We start from the raw sequence: 12825 nt of genomic DNA, 5'->3' as shown, positions 1-12825 counted from the left end.
GCTACCTGGATTTGGGGAATCCCCATCCTTGCTTTGGCCTAGTCTTGAAACAAGGGTAAGGGGACAGGGACTTCAAACCAGTGCTGCACATTGAGGTCCCGGCTGAAGCTAGGCTCGGAAGGCAGAGAAGGACTAATGTCTCCCAGAACCTGCCCATGCCTTGGGCTGGGACCCAGCCAGGCCCTGACCCCACGATCGCCCACTGGAACCTCTTGAAGCAGATTTTCATCGCCATCGCTCTTCTCAGCCACCGCCTTACCCAGGCTGCAGCCATGCGTCACGGCCCCGTCCTCTGCAGAGACAAGGAGCCTGGAGACTTGAGTTCTTACCCCAGCCCCATCGCTGACACGCTGTGCGACCTCGGGAAGCCCCTAACCCTTTGGACCTCAGTTTCCTCATCTGTAAAGTGAGGGGCTTGAACGAGTTGAGCTCTAAAGCCTCTTCCAGTTCTGATGTTCCGTGCCTGGTAATATACCCGACCACAAGATAGAGTGTCCCATTTATTAACCCTTCTTTCTTCTGGAGGAATGCAAAAGAGTGGTCTGAGACAGCCCGGGGGACGGGTCTCGTCAGGTTGTCCTGGCACTCCTGGGTGCAGGCAGGGCTGCATTTATCCTCGTCCTTCTCTGAAGGCTCCCAACTCCCAGACACAGAATGAATGCCGGATTCCTTTCCCACGCTCGAGTGAGTCAGTGCTGGGGGAGCGGAGTCCTGGGGCCTGCAGGCCGAGCTGGAGGATGAGGTGGGTGCAAGACCCCTCCCTCCTTTCTCCTGCCCAAACCCTGGAGAGTTGTGCAGGGTGGGTCTTGGTGGGGTGGAGGACCTCCCCAAGACAAGCCCTTTAGTCATCCAGCCACCTGTAGTGGCTTCTGTCACTCTAGGGTGACAGGGTCGGGTTGGCAGTGTTGGCTAAGAGAGGACGTCAGGCTGAGTCTGGTGCTCCTCTCCACCAGCTGTCCCAGCCTCTCAGCCCTCGTCAGTCCCCGACCCCAGCAATCTGGAGTACCGTCTACCAAGCTGCAGGGGCTCAGGCGCCTGGCCTCGGACTTCAGGGCACTGGTTCTCAGCCACCTGGGCAGGTGGCAGGAGCCTTCCGGGGAGTCATCGAGGACAATGTCAGGGCCCAGCCACGGGTCCTTGGTCCTGGAGTTTGGCCCTCTCCTTGGACTGAGGGATATTGGTGTTTATGCTTCATCTCACTTCAGCCCAGTGAGGACCAGTGTTCCTGCGGGGCCTCAGACTCTGCGCTCGGGGGCCAGAGTCTACACGCAGTCCCAGGGCACCACCTCCACGGATGTGCAGATAGATGTTTCAAACCTCCTTCTTCCTACAGGCCCGTTCCTTCCATCTAGGTGCCCTGGAAGGCCAGGGCACAGGGCTCAGTATCATCATGAAAGTTACTGCCTGGTGCCTCTTGATTTAAAGAAAAAAAATCCTCGTATGGGTTCTATCCTGTGGCAGAATATGAAATATCCTACCTTCTACAAAAAGGGCACAGTCTAAAATAGGTATTTAAAACCAGCCATTCTTAGGCACAGTGTTGGGCCACCTGGGCATCGGGAAGGGACCAGGGCCAGCTGGCTGTGTTCGTCGGAGGCAGGTGTCCGGCTGTGGCGGAGAGGGCGGGGTGCCAAGGTCAGAGCTCCAGGTAGCCTGTGAGGATGAGTATGGCCATGGAGTGGGAGAGGATGGTGCCCGAATGCGCGGCTGGGCAGGCTGCCGAGTTTTCCACCATCATGCTTGTGCCTGAAAGTGGCAGGTGGAAATGTGGGGCGGGTGGGCTGGGCCTGGCCTCCCCCGCCCCACCCTCGGGACTGGTTCCGGACGTTCTACAGAGACTCAGGGCTGGCTTCTGGACGGGCACGGATTCTCAGCCCCACTCCTACACCGTTTTGTAGGACCCCTGTACCCCTGAAAGGAGCATACTCACCTCCCCGGCCCTCAGGGCAGTCCCGGGCCTACTTTGCACAGGGTTCTGCCTGCCTTCCCCTTTGCCCTTGGGGTCTGGCTGGGTTGGGGTGGGCTTGGGTGAGGAAGATTCCCTCATCGGGCATCTGCATGGACCTTGATATTCTGGGGTGGGGGCGGATGGGGAGAGGAAGCACCTCCGTTCCTCACGATGTGAACTTCTGCTGGGGTCCCATCCCCTCCAGGCCCTGTGGTCCGAATCTGCACCAGAGCATGGCCGATGTCTTCAGGAACTGCAATTTCTATCCAGTTCTTGGTGGTGAGGTGCAGCGTGGGAGTCAGGTGTAAGTCATTCTGGTACAGCATCTGTACGAAGGGCGTTAGCCAGGTGGAGCTACTTACACCTAGGCTCAAGGCACTGGGAGGAACCCATGTGCTTCTGGGCCCTGGAGGTTCTGCCTCCTCACCCCGTCTGTTTCCTGTTGACCAGGATCAGGCTCTTGAACAAGCTCCTCATTGGTGGAGGAAAGCTTGCAAGCAGCTGAACTACTTTTGCAGATCTCTTAGGCCAGAAGGACCCGAGACTTCACTTGGGCCGTCAGTGCCCCCATGAGCCCTGCCTTTCCACAGGACATGCCATCTGCCTCCTTCTTAGACCCCCTGCTACAGGTTACCTGGAGGACCATTCATGTATTTCACGCCTCTCACAATCACGAACGCTGTGCTTATGTTTAGGTCCACTCCCTCCTGCTGTAGACTGCAGCCCCCTTGTGCTCACTGGAAACACGGATGAGCTGTTCATCACCAGCCAGTGCCTGCCTGGTCCCTCCCTTACCTTATAGCCAGTGACTGCAGACTCATTTCGGAGAGGGACCACAGGGTCCCACTTAATACTAAGACTGGAGCTCGAGAAAGTCCAGGAGATGTTGTCGGGAGGTCGCCGTGGAGCTGCCAGAGGAGGGAGGAAGTTGGGGTGACTTGCACGTGTTTCCTAGCCACCTACCCCCTTTGCCGTTAGCCAGCCTTTTTCTAGATGTCTGCCCACTGCAGTTACACCCAGAACATTCTGTCACAGCTACCTAAGAAACAGACACCATGAAAATCCAAAGATTGGAGAAGAAAAAGGCACTTTAGAAGCCATGAACTCCACTCATTTTCACCGGGCTTGCTGCCTTACTTCTGTCCAGCCCAGCACTTTTGGGCTAAAAGCGTTTATCTTGCATTAGAGAAAGAGTGATCCTAGGGGCACATCCCCACCCCAGGCCCACTCACGGGGCTTCATGGTCGTCGCACTGGTGGAAGGGCTGGCAGGCCCAGTGCCCGCTCGGTTGTAGGCCCGCACGGTCACATGGTATTTGGTGTTGGGGTGCAGGTCAGTGACTCGGGCACTGGTGTCCAGCCCTGCTGTCCTCACTCGGTCAGCAGCTGCTTCTTTGTCCCCAGCTTTCCAGTAGCGGATCTGAAGGGAACAGGGATATCCTAGGGTCAGCAGTCAAGTTCAAGACCTCAGAGCTCCCCTGACCCTGTCCCTGCCCACCTACATTCTGTTCTTCTCTTGCTCACTCTGGTTCTTGTGACTCGGTCTTGGATCTTGGAAGTTGGACACTTCGTCATGAGCTCCAAGAGAGCAGGGGCCAGTGAGTGTGGGTCCCTGTTGCCTTCTCAGTGCCCAGCAGGGAACCGGTGAGTGGTTGGGTGAGAGTTGGGGATGGGCACATTCTTAACCTAGCCATGGCCTGCTGCAACCCCATCCTATTTAATTAACTCAGGGAATCCCATGGGTACTCTGCTAAAGGTTTTGAGGTGCATATCTGTACTTGCAAAGTTGTCCCTCAAACCCCAGCAAACTTATTATGGCAGCCCAATAAATGCGAACCCATTTTAATAGTCACCATAATATTGTGACCTGTGAAATGTTCTTCCAAATCAAGGGTGGAGGTGGGAGTTATCTCTTCAGTGGGGCTTGCCTAACCTATTGTGCTAAAACCTCGGATGACTCTACTGGAATGGCATTAACATCTCTGGTAACTGGGTCTGACTTTCCCTTAGGCAATGACATTCTTTGCTTTTCCTTCTTCCCTTCCTTTTGCTTCTTCTTGATCTACTCCACAGGTACCCTAGTGTGGAGTCATTGGTGGGCCCAGAGTTCCCCAGGGACAGGGTGATCGATTGATACATAGAAGGACCCATGCTGTTCTTTGTAGCCTGGAGGATGCCAGGTTAGCTGGGCTCTGGCATAAAAGGGCAGACCATGCCCCTTCCAGGATCCACTCCTCCTCTCTTGGGCTCCCGCAGCCAACACTTACTACAAGGTCTGCGGGCCTGTCTTCCCCTCTGCACCAGCCACAGTCTTAGCTAAGGTTGGGTTCACAGTGCTGCACAGATGGGGTGCTGTTTGCCAAGTTAGTGAAGAATGATCCCCGGAAGAATGACCAGTGAGCTGTGAGGTGCCCCCGCCTAACCTTGAAGCCCCAGGCCAGTGCTTACCTCGTACCCCAGGAGGATCCCATTCATGTCCTGCTGCACAGAGTCCCAGGTCACGTTCATCTCTGAGGATGAGACCCCCTTGGCCCAGACCTTGGTAGGGGCCACCCTGGGCTCTGGGGACCGATACAGAATGGATTTGGATTCCAGGGCCTGCCTGTGTCCTACAGAGTAGCTGCCAACTGAGATGGCCCTTGAGTAGGACTTTAGAGGGCCCAGGGTCCAGGATGAAGGCCCCGTGGGGATTCCCAGAGAGCCTCCCTCCTCCTTCCCCAAACCTGAGGGGGAGACCAGGTGGCAAGGGCTCGAAATGAGGCCAGTGGCTTAGAACCCAGGTGTCCTGCCCACCCCACTGTGGAACTGAGCGGGGGTGGGGGACGGGAGTAGCACTTCCCACCCTATCCCCCATGGACACGTGCCTGGGGTGGGGTGCGGGGTGGGGTGCAGGGGTCCCAGGCGTGGCCTACCTTCCTCAGCCGAGTACACGAGCGCAGTGAGGCTCTCGGGTCCACTCCCACGGCGGTTGTAGCTGCGGATCTTGACCTCAAAGGGCGTGTAGGGCCGGACGCTGTCGTTGCTGTAGACGAAGTACTGGGCGTCGGCGCCGGGCACCCGGGCAGTCTGCCAGTGCGTGCTGCCCTGCCTGCGGAAGGACAGCAGGTAGCCGAAGCCGTCTCCGTTCTGGTACTCCCGTGACACGGGCTGAGGGGCAAGAGCGTGGCATGGGCGAGGGGCCGAGGGTGCATTTCCTGCCCATCTTCCGGCCCCACCCAACCTTCAGCACGAGGCTCGGCCCCAGGACTCATGTGCCTGTGGCAGTTTTTGTCCTGCACGGCTGCTCCCGCAAGTGGCAGCGGATGTCAGGGGAAGGAGAGGAAGTTTTCTGGTCTGGAGCAAGACCGCAGTGGCCCTGTGTGGGTCCTGTCTGCAAGCCACGTCAGCCCGGAGGTGAGTCAGGACAGGGGTTGGGGAGGCAGGACTTGACCCCCAGTCCCTGGAATGCTGGAGGTACGTTTCTGCCTCTGTCTCTGCAGCCTACCGTCCAGTTAACGATGAGCTCTCCGGGGGCTCCGCCACCTCCGCTGAGTCCTGAGGGTGCCACTGAGGGGGCTGTCAGGGCCAAGGGACACAGACGTGGCTTGTTAATGGGCAGTGAGGGAACAAAAGCCCTGAGCCTGAGCCTGTGCCTGTAAAGCTTCCTAGAATGGGGACACCCTGGTTTTGTCCACTGCCAGTCCCTCTGGACCTGGTCTCTAGAGTCAGACAGAGCTGCGATCAAATCCTACCTCTGCCACTTACTTGCTGTTTCTCTGAGCAAGTTCCTTAACTTTCTGAGCCTGATTCCCTTTCCATAAGGTGAGGATAGTATTGCTCTCAAAGGGCTGTAAAGAGAATAAAATTAAGACGGTGGCTAGTATCTGTGTGTGTGTTCCATAAATGATCCTCTTCTGTCCTGTCGGCTTAAACTAAATAATAGAGACCAGCTCCAGTTTGCTTTAAATTAAGGGGAATAAATAATTTTGAACTGCAGTTAATGCAAAAAACATTTCTTTTGGATTGCAGGGTTTTACTTTTTCTTTTTGTGGCAGGTTTAATTTCCCAATTGTCTCTAATATTGAACAAGGCTGATATTAAAACAATAATGTATTTTATCAGCTCACTAAGCTTGGCAGCGGGTAACTTGGCTGAGGGTCAAAATATTTCTGCAGATGATCCAGCAATTGGAGACATATCACTTGGTTTGATGACTATAGCTTAGGGCCTTGTAATTTGCAAGGAGCACTTAAAACACATTGCCCATCTGGTCCTGTGAGGTGGGCGTTATTGTCACCTTTTCAGGGTGGAAAGACTAAAGCCCAGAGCAGTTAAATGACTTGCCTAAAGGTCACAGAGCTAATAAGTAGCACAGCTAGAGTTTGAACTCAGTTCTTCTGATTTCAGAGCCCGTCGTCTTTCCTCTGCATCGTAGCTGTCTTTGTGCTTACCCGGCTGGGATGCGAGAATGAAAGAGACCAGTCCCCACCCAACATCTGACTGCAAGAAGCCCAGTCAAAGAAAGTGCTCCTTCTGGAGTCCCTTACTCAGGAGAGATACTAGTTAAAACTGCTGGAGGATTCCAGAAAGAGCCCAGAGAGTTGGGCTGGGGCAGAGAGGGAACTACGTAGAAGAGACACAAGCAGGCAGACCCTCACTGCACCCCCAGTGGGGCGGGCCCGGGTGGGCAGGAGAAGGGGAGGCAGCGTCCTGATCCACGCTGCCTGGTTGATACCCCAGGGCTCTGTGGAGGAGAGACTGTCCCATGACTTGACCACTATCTGTCCCGCCAGCTGGACCCGGGCCAGAAGGGAGACTTCTTTCCAAACCACCCCCCACCCAAGAGACTGTCTGATCATAAGTGATGTCCACTCTGACATAAATCAGCACCCCCTCTCCTTCTGCCACTTGCGGCTTCCTGGAATAGGCTGTCGTCCTCACCTGGTCAAACATGTAATTTCCTGTACCTGGTAGTATTCAGGTGCTAGTTAGCACCTGTGACTGTTTCCCCCTTTTACTGTACATAATTCTTTGGTGCCTGTCAAGTGGCACGGAGACTATCCACTTCATCTTGCAGCCGCCCAAGATGTGCCTCCAATTTAAGTTTCTCTTAATAAACTTTGTTAGTTTCCGGACAGGAGTGGCCTGCCTCTTTTTTGGGTCTTTCCCTGCCCTCCACTTACAGAGGTAGATTTTCAGTCTAGGGACCTTCTCCTGGGTCTGTGTATACTAACAGGCTCTCATGCTGGGCTCAGTGGGTGGCAGGAGCCTCTCAATAGATGCTGACAAGGCCTGTCCCAGGTCTCTTCCCCACTCATTCCAACACCCATGTGCCTTTCAGAAGGGCTGTGGGCAGATGATCCATTCCTCCCGTTCCCAAAGAAACCATCTAGAGGACTTGGAGACTGGCTGTTTCTCTAGCCCCCTGTACAATGTGCACATGCACGCACATGTGTGCACGTGCGTGCGTGCGTGCGTGCGCGCGCACACACACACACACACACTAACATACTCTCACATACCTTCCTCGTTAACTGATTTCTACAGCTCATGTACTTCCAGGGAGGACATCTGCCCACCACCCCATGGGCCTGGGTTCAAGTCCAGACTCTGCCAGTGTAACGCTTCCCTTCTCCAAACTGGCTTTTCCATTTTTTTTTTTTTAAATTTGTTTTGAGATATTGTAGATTCACGGGGACTTGTTCAGGTTGGCCCACGTTTTAAAGGAGGAGTTTGGACTGGATGTTTCTTCCAGACGTGACAGGCTGTGGCCCTGGGCACAATGTAGCATGCAGTGCTGTGGCCCAGCCCCGACCTGGGTTCCTTTGTCATCTATTTTGTTAGAGAGTCTGGAGCTGGTAAGCAGGGGTGGAACCCTGTATAATTGCTGTTTGCTTGGGGTTCCCCGATGTCACTTCTCTTCGGGACACCCAGGACTCTGACCTGCCTCTTTGGTCCGGATTTTGCTGGAGGGCCCGCTGGGCTCCCCAGTGCCCAGGATGTTGCTGGCTATGACCCGGAACTCGTAGTCCATCCAGGGCGTGAGGCCCAGCACCTGGGCAGTCTCCGCGTTGCCCTCGATGTTGGCAGGGTCTGCAAGGCACCAGGGAATCAGGGTTCCGGCGTTAGTTTATTGGTCTGGATGGACAGGGCAGGGACTGCGCCCGTACCCAGCTCTCCTGTGGGTGCCTGACGCATACTAAGCGCTCATTACTTCTTTCAGAAATGACCAGAAAACTAGGAATCTTCCGGGCCCTGGAGTCTGCTGGTGTTTTCCATACTCCACAGCCCCAGGAATCCTGTCATTGCCCCAGTAATAGTCCTGCCAATGCTTCAAGGGTGCGGACAGAGCGCCTCCTCCTGCAACGCTCTCCCCACTCCCCTGCTGTCCATGTGACACCATCTCCCCACTGGCCTGGGCGCTCCCTGCAGGCCGATGACCCAAGCTCCAGGCTCAGGTCCAGCCCTCTGACCCCCAGCCGCCACCTCTGGCACACAGCCAGGCCTTCTCAGTACTGACCTGGGGTTGGGGGGCGGAGGGGGTCCCACTTACTGGTCCGTACTTGCTTCCACTTCCCTGAGGATGGAGTGCGAGCTTGCAGGGTGTACTTGGCAATGGGGCTGTGGTTGTCGAAGCCACGGCTCCAGCTAAGCTGGACAGTGGTGTCGCCGATGTCCCTCACCACCACTCCTCCTGGGGGACCTGGGGGACCTGCACCAAGAGGTCAGAGCACTGTGGGTCAGAATTGGGCAGCGTCAATTGGAGCCAACCTCCTCCAGGCTGGTTTGGGCTGGTGCAGTACCAATACGGGCAGCAGAGGGCGCCACAAACATACGCCCAGTGGGAGGGCGAGGAATGGGGGCGGGGCGAGTGGGAAGTATGTGTCCGAGGCTGGAGGGGTCATAGAGGCCCTCGCGTAGGGATACATTTCCCAGCACTAGGCTTTGAAAACCTGGCCTCAGCAAAGTTCTTGGGATGTATTTAAGAATGGACTTTTAAAATTTTGGCTTTGGTGGAAGAATATTCTGTTCATTTAGGACCTGCCAAGAACCAAGAGGTAAGTTCGGCTCAGTGGACTTCCGTCAGAGAGACCCTTCCCCACAGCTGTCAGGGAGAGGAGGGGAGTTAGGGAGTGAAGGTCCTCACAGCCCAGCTGGCCTTTGAGGGAGTTGGGGCGGGGGTGGGGCGGGAAACCCCATCACCTCGGACCAGGACTGTGGCCTCCTTGGACGCACTGTCTACCACCGTCTGAGCCATGCATGTGTATTTTCCGCCGTGGCGCAGCTGAGCGTTCAGGATGGTCAGATCCCCAACGGTCTCCTTCTGCACACAGAGAACAAGAAGGGGGCAGGTGAGGGAACGCGGCACTGGCTGGCGTCTCCCGCTCCATTTCATCCAGGGTTCCTGCTGCATCTTGGTATTCCTGTCTGTTCCATGGGAGGAATCGGCTATTCCCCTCTTGGTAGCACTGGGAACGAAACAGCAGTTTGTTACACAAGGCAGTCAATGGCGGTCCAAGTTAGTGATGTCACTTGCATTGGGGACAGGATAACAAGAACAGTAGTTGAGAGTGAACCTTGCTGGGTGCCTGGAATTCCAGGTTTGTCCCTAACCTCCCTAAAAGCAGACTTTGAGTAGGAACTGCCTGTCTAAGGGAGGCCGATTATGAATCCAAGGATGAGCTCGCCATGGTTCACATTCTTGAGGGAATGGGGAAAGCTGTGGGGGTGGTAGTGGTTAAGGACATTTTGGGTCCCCTTTCTGTTTGGAAGGAGGGAGAAGCCTGAGTCTTGGCCTCAGGCCTCACCACACTGGCTCTCCGGTAGTGGCCCCCGGGCTTATCAGAGTCGATAGGGAAGTCATCCAGGGTCCAGGTGAAGGTGAGGTCCATGGTGGGGTCGTGGGAGGCGTGGCACTGCAGGGTTAGGTTGTCTCCCAAGTTGATGTCAGCACTTGAGGGGGCCAGAGTGATCTTGGTTGCATCTGCCAAGAAGAAAAAGGCCCCTAGGTAGATGAGGTGTGCAGGTTTGTCCTAAGCCCCAGGAATGAGAAGAGGCAGCGTGGCCAACAGTATCCTGACCTGCCAGCGGCCCCATGAGTGCGTGGGAGGGGGGCAGGACTAGATTCTGGATGGTGGCAAGAGGCTGGTCCTTTGTGAAATCATATCCCGGGGTAGCTTCAGAACCAAACTAGGAGGAATGTGGGGTCACAAGGGCAGGATGGCGAAGGGGATGGTTCCCCTTGGTGGCTGAGCCCACCCACCTCAGCCAAACCATACCCCTTACCTCTCACAGACAGGATGCCGGTGCTATTGGCTTTGCCCATGAAATTCTCAGCAAAGCAGGTATATTTCCCTTCGTCTGACCGACTGATGTTTCTTATGATCAAGGTGCCATCCGGAGTTACAGTCACTCTGCAGCAAGGACAGGCCAACCCAGGGACACACTGTAGTCTTGGGGAGGGGGAGGGAACTCACCTCCAAGGAGAATGAGAGGGGGCAGCAATTGCCTGGGGAGGGGTGCAAGTTGTACCTGCTGCTGTTGACCAGAATCTCAGTGCCTTTGCTCCAGAGCACCACGGCCTTTGGCGCTGACCGTGGCTGACAGGGGATAATGACCTCTCCTCCCCGGGCTGCAGGGATCAGGCGCCTTACGGGGTTCAGCCTGAAGTCGGGGGCCAGTGCTAGAAGGAAAAGGGAGTGCTCCACCGTCACCCAGGGAGTCGTAACAGTACCTGTTGCCCTTGATTAAGATGTCACCCGGCCTTGTGCTGAGTTACTTTACTTACCCTCATGGTCAATCCATGAGTGACTCTTAGCACCACTTCCAAAATACACCCAGAACCCAGCCCCTTCTCATCACCCCACTGCCACCAGGCTCCTCCAAGCCACCGAATGTCCTGCTGGACGGTTGAAAAGCTCCGTAGTTGGTCTTCCTGTTTCTGCACTTGCTTTCTATAATCTCTTCTCCACCCAGGAGCCAGGAATATCTTTTTAAAAATGTGAGCCAGGCACTCAAAATGAAGTCTCCCTCCTCACAGGGATTCGCAGCTAAGTCCACTCTTCTCCAGTCCTGTCTCGCTTCACTCTCCCTCCCTCAATGTGCTCCAATCACCTGGGCCATTTTTGACCTTCGAAGGTGCCACATTTTCTCCTGTCTCAGGACCTTTGCACTGGTTGCACATTTTGCGTGGCTGGCTCCTTTGTAACACTCAGGTGACACCTCCAGAGAGATTTCCTTAGAGAAATCTTCCTTGGCCATTCCATCTCACTGGCCCACCTCTCCCCTACCTCTACTGGATTTTCTTTATACTGTATTTTTTATGGCTGTCTGAAATTGTCGTATTTAATTACTCGATTTTGTGTTTTTTAGTCCCTCTCCTCTGGACTATATGATACATGAAGGCAGAGACCTTATTTCAGGAGGTACTGAATAAATATTGGTGGAATGAATGAATGAGTCTCAGCTAAGCCTCACTACAACTTGATGTAGGTATTACTATGTCCATTTTACAGATGAGAAAACTGAGGTTCCACGAGCTCAAGAATTCTAGCAGCAGCTGAAACTTACTGGGCACCTGTTATGTGATAGGCAGGTCCCTTATGCTTTATCTCTATCATCTCACTGTATCCTTACAACAGCTGTATGAGGGCAAGACTATTGTCCACATTTTATAAATCAGTAAACTGAGACACAAAGAAATCAATTACCTTGCCAAAGGTCACGTAGCCAGGGGGCCCAGTTAAATACAAATCTAATTGATTTGGTTTCCAATGACTCTTAGCTCTTTCTTTTCACTGCAGCAAACATTTCATTTGTCCATGCCAGACATGGAACAAGCCAGAGACCTGTCCCCTGGGAGCTCTCAATCGAGTGTCTCATCTCTTTTCTCAAATCCCTGGTTTCTGCTCAGAAGCCGTTGAAGAACTGAGGAAAGTGCCGGGGTGTGTTTCGTGTTTAGAAATGCTGTGACTCCGCCCCTGGAGCCCAGCCTGTCTCCTCCGCAACGTCCCCAGCCTCCCTTACCTTGCACGGCCAGCTCAGCACTGGCGTAGATGGTGCCATGCTTGTTCTCTGCCACACACTGGTACATGCCTGAGTCCTCCAGGCTCAGCTTGGAGAACCGCAGGTCCCCGGCCAGCACCTCTACCCGGCTCTGTGCAGAAGAGCCCGGCCCAGGGCGGGGCAGGGGCATCAGGACCACCGGAGGACCAGGGTGGAGGGGCCGACAGGAGTGGGTGCAGTGGGGACTGCAGCTAGGCTGCCACTCCCTTGGGGAGGGGGTTCATATGCCCAGTCCCATGTCAGGGCCACTTGGAATTCTAGGACTCAGGGATTTCCCAGGCCTCCCTGGACATAGGCACACTGAAGACAAAGGGATGAAGTGACCCCTCAGGACCACACAGTATTTTTGTATCTGAGTTGTGCCTGGACCCTCCAGTCAAGTGTCTATCCAGTTGAACAGCCTGTGGCCATGTAGCTCTGGGATGGAAAGAAGCACCTAGAACCTCTCTATGGCACTGTAGTTGGCCCAGAGGGGCTGCCAGTGGTGCGGGGCGGGACGGTGGGGTGGGGGTGGGGGAGCTAGAGAACCAGGTGAGCAGAGAGGACAGTGGGTGGGAGTATGCCCCAGGTCTCCTACCTGGGAGGTCAGGGGCTCCCCGTTCCGCAGCCAGCGCACTGTGGGCCGGGGCTTGCCAGCAGCTGCGCAGCCCCAACGCAGGCTGGAACCGATGTCGGCTTCCATGTCCGAGATCACCTTGAGCCACTCGGGTTGGGCTGTGGGGAGCAAGGGAGAGCGACTGGAGATGAGCAGTCTCCATCCAGCTCATTAAATGGGCCGAATTGCGGGCTTGCAGTTCCTGTGACGGACAGCAGAGAGCGCCATCAGCATGCTGG

At 55.2% G+C, this 12825-nt stretch overlaps 1 protein-coding gene across 1 annotated transcript in view; it reads right to left on the bottom strand.

Annotated features, from left to right (window-relative positions):
- Nucleotides 1–181: 181 nt before the first annotated feature.
- The window catches only part of CNTN2 (contactin 2), a 29784-nt gene continuing 17140 nt past the window's right edge, over nt 182–12825 (bottom strand). The window contains exons 9-23 of the mRNA XM_016140509.2: nt 12569–12705; nt 11953–12082; nt 10459–10609; nt 10213–10340; nt 9735–9910; nt 9130–9250; nt 8480–8638; nt 7870–8019; nt 5432–5502; nt 4860–5094; nt 4396–4508; nt 3181–3367; nt 2744–2856; nt 2106–2274; nt 182–1746 (exon numbers count right to left, since the gene is read on the bottom strand). Coding sequence (XP_015995995.2) covers nt 1637–1746; nt 2106–2274; nt 2744–2856; nt 3181–3367; nt 4396–4508; nt 4860–5094; nt 5432–5502; nt 7870–8019; nt 8480–8638; nt 9130–9250; nt 9735–9910; nt 10213–10340; nt 10459–10609; nt 11953–12082; nt 12569–12705 — 2150 coding nt within the window. The 3' untranslated portion in view covers nt 182–1636. The remainder of the gene's footprint in view (nt 1747–2105; nt 2275–2743; nt 2857–3180; nt 3368–4395; nt 4509–4859; nt 5095–5431; nt 5503–7869; nt 8020–8479; nt 8639–9129; nt 9251–9734; nt 9911–10212; nt 10341–10458; nt 10610–11952; nt 12083–12568; nt 12706–12825) is intronic.

Source organism: Rousettus aegyptiacus, unplaced genomic scaffold (assembly GCF_014176215.1).
Source record: "Rousettus aegyptiacus isolate mRouAeg1 unplaced genomic scaffold, mRouAeg1.p scaffold_m13_p_17, whole genome shotgun sequence".
NCBI classification, from domain to species: Eukaryota; Metazoa; Chordata; class Mammalia; order Chiroptera; family Pteropodidae; genus Rousettus; species Rousettus aegyptiacus.
This window is presented reverse-complemented; position numbering and strand designations above follow the sequence as displayed.